The sequence below is a fragment of the Montipora foliosa genome, chromosome 3 (assembly GCF_036669935.1).
Source record: "Montipora foliosa isolate CH-2021 chromosome 3, ASM3666993v2, whole genome shotgun sequence".
Taxonomy (NCBI): Eukaryota; Metazoa; Cnidaria; class Anthozoa; order Scleractinia; family Acroporidae; genus Montipora; species Montipora foliosa.
The window spans coordinates 44237763-44243435 of record NC_090871.1 but is presented as its reverse complement, the minus strand read 5'-3'; the positions used below and the strand labels follow the sequence as shown (position 1 = coordinate 44243435).

The 5673-nt window shown below is 40.7% G+C and overlaps 1 protein-coding gene across 1 annotated transcript in view; it reads right to left on the bottom strand.

The window, feature by feature from the left end:
* Positions 1-513: 513 nt before the first annotated feature.
* Positions 514-5673, bottom strand: part of LOC137997475 (peroxisomal targeting signal 1 receptor-like) — a 31372-nt gene continuing 26212 nt past the window's right edge. The window contains exons 19-22 of the mRNA XM_068843497.1: positions 4562-4602; positions 3915-4080; positions 1861-2151; positions 514-1254 (exon numbers count right to left, since the gene is read on the bottom strand). Of these exons, the coding sequence (XP_068699598.1) occupies positions 1072-1254; positions 1861-2151; positions 3915-4080; positions 4562-4602 (681 nt within the window). The 3' untranslated portion in view covers positions 514-1071. The remainder of the gene's footprint in view (positions 1255-1860; positions 2152-3914; positions 4081-4561; positions 4603-5673) is intronic.

Below are 5673 nucleotides of genomic sequence, written 5' to 3'. Positions count from 1 at the left end.
TATTATCTGACTGTTTTACCATATACTGAAACAACTGTTCACCTTAGTGTCGGTGGCTCGTAGTGGATATTTACCAAGCCGCGAAGACGACTGTTGAAAGCGTAGTACTTAGTTGTGCAGGGATTTACAATATCAGTATATATTTGACACTTCATTTGAAGGAAAGAAAATACAAAACTTTCGACTTTGTTACGGTGTTGTGTACCGCAAATTGATGAGGCCACGTGACATGGAACTGTAAGCCTCGACATCGTCGTCCCTTGAAGGACCCTCCTTTCCCCCCCCCCCCCCCCCCCCCCGCTTCTATTTAAGGGCGTTCCGTTTCTCTTCAATCTGGATCTATGTCAACCTGGTTTACGACGGGGACGCCGACCGCTATTCTCGAAGGCGTAAGAGTCCTTATCTTATTTCACAGGAAGTATGGAGGAGCGCGGAGGGCGTGGCAGAGATTAATAACAGCACTCGCCGTTGAGTTTGGCTGTGTACTCTACTTAAAGGTCATAAAAAACACCATTTGATTTCAGTAAATCTGTTCCAATTTCATTTAAGGCTGGAATTATAATTCACATGGTAAAATTATCGGGATTTTAGGTCTTAGTTTCCTAACAACCGGTAAATCCCATTGATCCGTTTTTCCACTTTATATTATCTGCCAGATTAGGTCGGATTGAATCAGAGGTTAGTTATCATAAATTACCGCATCACTTTTAAATCGTACATAATTTTTGCATTATTGCAATGTCACATTCTGTAAAAAAAAAAAAATTCAATCTCAAAGATCAGGTCATTTTTTTATGACGGCTAAGAATTTGTGATTGCAGATTGCATTTCTTGCGCTTTTAACTGCTTTTAAACTGATGAAGAGAAATCCCGAAACACAAATTAACCGGTATACTCTCTCTCGTCTTATTGTCCCTGCTCTGTAAATTAGTCGTTAATGACAATCGGATAAGGTGCGTTCACACGGTTACTCCACCATTCACCAAGTTAGTCCGCCGGCTACTTCTTATCTCGTCTCATTGCAATTTTTCTCAGCAGTTGGCCGAATTACGACAATACGAGCACATGCCTTCACACAGTAGTCGCGCCGTCGTCTTGTAGATCCGATGAAAAGACAGCGTTTAAATGATCCAAGTCACGTGTATCCACTGCTCTATGTAGGTCGGACCGGCCCATGATTGACAATGTCATGCGCAGTGTCGACCAAATATTATCCGACATCGTGGAGACTGAGCCAGATGACCCAATGGAACCCTGCATAGAAACCAGTTACGTTATTGGCAAAACTCGTCTTTCCCGGCATAAAGATCTCCCAAAGGAGTTAGTAAAAGATATGAAATACCTAAGACAATACTAACAAATCTGTTGGTGCCACTAGGATAAACGGCTAAAATATACTCGGAAACAAAACGAAAAAATGCGTGGGCACTTTTTTTTTTGCATTTTCTAAACAAACTCGGTAACTCGGAACAGCCTGCATTCTAACCTAAGGCAGGCTGATTCCCTTTGTCATTTCAACAAACTAATAAAATCTGTATTTTAGGCACGGCATTCATGGAAAACAGCTTTTTAGTAGTGTTTTAATCTTTATTGCATAATGTAAGATGGAATTTGTATTGTAAATAACGTTAGGTCTAGTTAGGTGTATTTTCTATGGTTATCTATAATGCTGTTGAATTTACCGTGGATAAATAAAGTTTTACCTTGCCTTACCTGACCTCTTTTTACCACATTCCCCAACCGGCATGTTAACTTCTGCCGTGAAATTTTTGAGGACATACCGCACCCTTCATCACAATTTTTGTATCCTACAAAATTCGTTGACTTGTCTCTCTCTTAGCGATCAAATAATAAGCCTACCTTTCGCTGCATATTCAATGACGTCAGCAAATGATCCACAGCTTGCTTGTGAGCATTCAAGTTAATGCAGCTGATTCCCAGGTTATAACGACAACGTATGAACCCTGGACTAAGATTAAGCGCGTGTCTGTAAGCATCAACCGCTTCCTCGCTGCGCCCACCATTCGCCAGAGTAGCACCCAATCTGTTCCAGAGCAGAGCGTCGTTTGGAACGGCTTGGAGAGCGGCCTGGAAACAATCGACTGCTTTGTTGTACTCTCCTGACAAGTTAAAGAGAACGCCAAGACCAACCTAAGAGGATGAGGGGAGGACGTAGTGAGTGGCTGTTAATATAGAATTTAAACCAACACGACGGCTAGAGCTACGGCCACGACTACGGCAACGCCACAAAACAAGATTATTAGTTGTGGTTACACTAGTCCTTTTGCCCATGGGTAAATAGCGTTTGCCCACGGGCAAGGACGATTTTGTGTGTAGCCGCTTCCCGTGACAGAAACTGCCCCAGGGTTATTTCCATGGATACATTAAGAAAACAAAAAAAAATGAACTTCCCTTGACAGTTCCTGAGCTGAAAAGTACGGTTTATCTGCTCTCAGAGGTGGCTTGGCCAATCATAAAGTAGAACGTAGCTAATACACGAAGATCCCTAATTATATTAATTACACCCTATTATTTTACCCTAAGGGGAGTCTTTTACTGTGTGACCGCATCCCCAAGGGATGAATGAAACCTGAGCTGAACCAAAACCAATCCATTTACCCTCTGGAAGGCCCAAACCCAAGGTGTGTGTAACCACAACTATTATTGGTTAAAAAGGATAAATACTTGTGCTGCATGTGCACCACAGATTTTCGCGCATTTCTCTTCCGTACTCCACAAGACAACAACGCGAAATCACCGAATTTTAGGTTTTGACGACAACGTGAGCGTATAACAATGAACCATTCATTTTCTGTTTTGACTTTAGAACCGTTCGTACCCAGTTACAGGATAGTTCGCCCGTATTGTATAAGGTGAACAAGACGGAATAATCACGAAGTCATATTTTGGAATGAAGTTTTCGTTGCCGTAGCCGTCGTCTTTGCTTAAACTCCCAAATAAGTCTAAAGCGCTTCGCGCAATTCAAAATCGCGCCCTTCTTTAAATCAAGTGTAGACAGGATCTATTCAGGTTTCCAGCCCTCAGACCACCACGTGACCTTAAAGGAAACCTCCACTAAAACAAGAATACAACTTCAAAATATTTAACATAATGTTTACAATCAAAATTGTTCAGACGTTTTCCAATGGAATCGTTGGTATCCGAAATAACTAAATTTCAAAAACGCTTGTTTTGGTTTTCAAACTTCCTGGGCACCGCCATCTTGAATAATTGTGACGTGTTATGGTTGCGCTTTTGTTTTAAAACAATAGGGCAACCATGACACGTCCCAATTATTCAAGATGGCGGCGCCCGGGAAATTTGAAAACCAAAACAACCGTTTTTAAAAGTTATTTATTTCGGATACAAACGCTCCCATTGGAAAACTTTCGAACAATTTTGATTGTGAGCATTATGTTAACTATTTTAAAGATATTCCTTTTTTAGTGGAGGTTCCCTTTAAGGACTTTAGGTATTGTCTGGTGGCGTTAAGGAGCAATACAATTCTTCTGCACGCACGCGTTCTGAACTTTTGTATATCAAACTCAACCCACATATGACGCCGAATCAGGGAATCAAACCCGGGCCACATTGGTGCGAGGCGAGTGCGCCATCTCTGCACTACTACTATAGAGCGGTTTTCAATTGAGTGTCGAAAGTAATTAGCGCTTTGTGTCGGCTACGTGTATTTACTTCTAGTTTTGATTGGTTTACTGGATTGTCTCCGTCCCTTTTGATTGGCCAAAGTAATTACTTTGGTTTTGGTTTAACGACACTCATTTGAAAACCGCTCTACTACTACTCCTAACAAAAACAACGACGATGAGGACGAAAACTACTCAATCGTGTTCTTCCCCGGTTTAGACTTTCCCTTTGTCCCCAATACGTGCCGCTGGATCTCCGAGGATACTTGCCTGTATGTTAGAGTCAATATCATTGACCGGCGCCCGCTGAGCTGCCGTGATGTAGAGTTCCCTTATCTCATTGTACATATCAGATGACATTAGAGATGAAGTCACTAGCCTTGATCGTGCACTGGCTTTTGATCCCACGGGTTCAGTGGGCAGCAAGTCGCTATATCTGAAATAAAACAAAACTGTACTGTTTAAGGACGGTGCCTACTAATTAACAATATTTTTGACCCGGTGTGTGATGATGCAGGAAATGTAGATCTTAACAAGTGTTATTAAAATCCAAAAAGAAAATTGGGGGTAACCACGCATTTTTCAAAGATGATTCATGAATAATATTTGTAAAAAGCTTTAAAATGCAAAGCAATGTATGGCGTTCTTTCTCAAATTGAAACTTAATTATCTCTCAAAAATGCATGGTATCCCCCAATTTTCTTTTTGGATACCAAGAGTACTTACTAAGATCTACTTTCTCCGGACAGTTTTAAACCGCACAAAAATATCCCTGTATTAGTAAGCATCACCGATAGGAAATCCGAGTATCTCAAGATGCGCAGAACGTATGCGCAGTAACAATAGTAGGCACCGTCCTTAACAGGAGAATATTTAAAAAGTCAATCGTCAACTTGGTATTGAACTTTTATACGTACCGAGGATTGGCTTTTAACCACGCTTTTAACGTCTTACAGGCCTGAATGGAGAAATTGTAAGTCAATATTTCATTACTGAATTAACAGACAACATCACAGTAATTACCAGCAATTAACAAGCCAGATTTTCCCAAATGAGCATTGCAAGGCTCTTACATAAGAGATGCTTGCAGTTCACATTAGATTTCTAAGAATCTTGAAAACGTTCCTTTTTTCTAAACAGGCTGGAAAGCTACTCGTATCAGGCAGGTTTGGTCGATTACATGTACAAATGGAAGACATGCATAACTCCAACAGAAAAAAAAATTCTCATACTTTAAAGCAACAGTGTTCTTTGCAACGAGGTTTCAATTCACTTCAATAAACTTTAGCAACACTACAGACAAGTAGGTCAAGTTGAAAGAAAATCACAGTGAATTTTGATGAGAACGGTTAAGCGTCGCCCAGGAAGTGAGAATCACTCAGGAAAAAATGCTTGGTTTGATTGTAGACCTAACTTTCACGGATACGGACAATAAAGCTCGGGGCTCGTTTTTAGTAAATCGAAGTGGTACACTAATTGCAAACGGCAGAGGACGTGAGCTCCAGCGTTGTGGTCTGTTTTTTTTCTCAGAAGCAAAACTGGCCGGAGTAGTTTATATTTATCTACCTCCCCTGCATTTAGAGTCCTTTCCTCCAAAACTTGGAGAAATGACCAATAAGCGGTAAAAAATGCGGGGAAAATTTAAATGACGAAATGTATCAAAAAAAAGAGAAAATGATGGAAAAAAGTATGGAGGAAAATGACTGGGACATTACGAACAAAACGATTGAAAACGCAAGCGGTGTAGATAATATACTCCACAGGCTGACTTGGTATGATGTTTCGAGAAGAGGCTTAACAGTAATGGTGCCCCGAATAATATGTAGATTGCTGGGACACACAGACAAACAGACTGTGACGCTGTTAGCAACTCTTTGGTTTATCAATTCCGCATGGTCTAAATTTGGGTCGGTACATTTTGAAAGTGCCACGGCGATTAAAAAAAATCACTTTTCGATTTTATTGACTCTCAAAAACTGTTTTCCTTAAAACTCGGCCATCTAATGTTTAAGTGTCTAGTCTTCTAGTG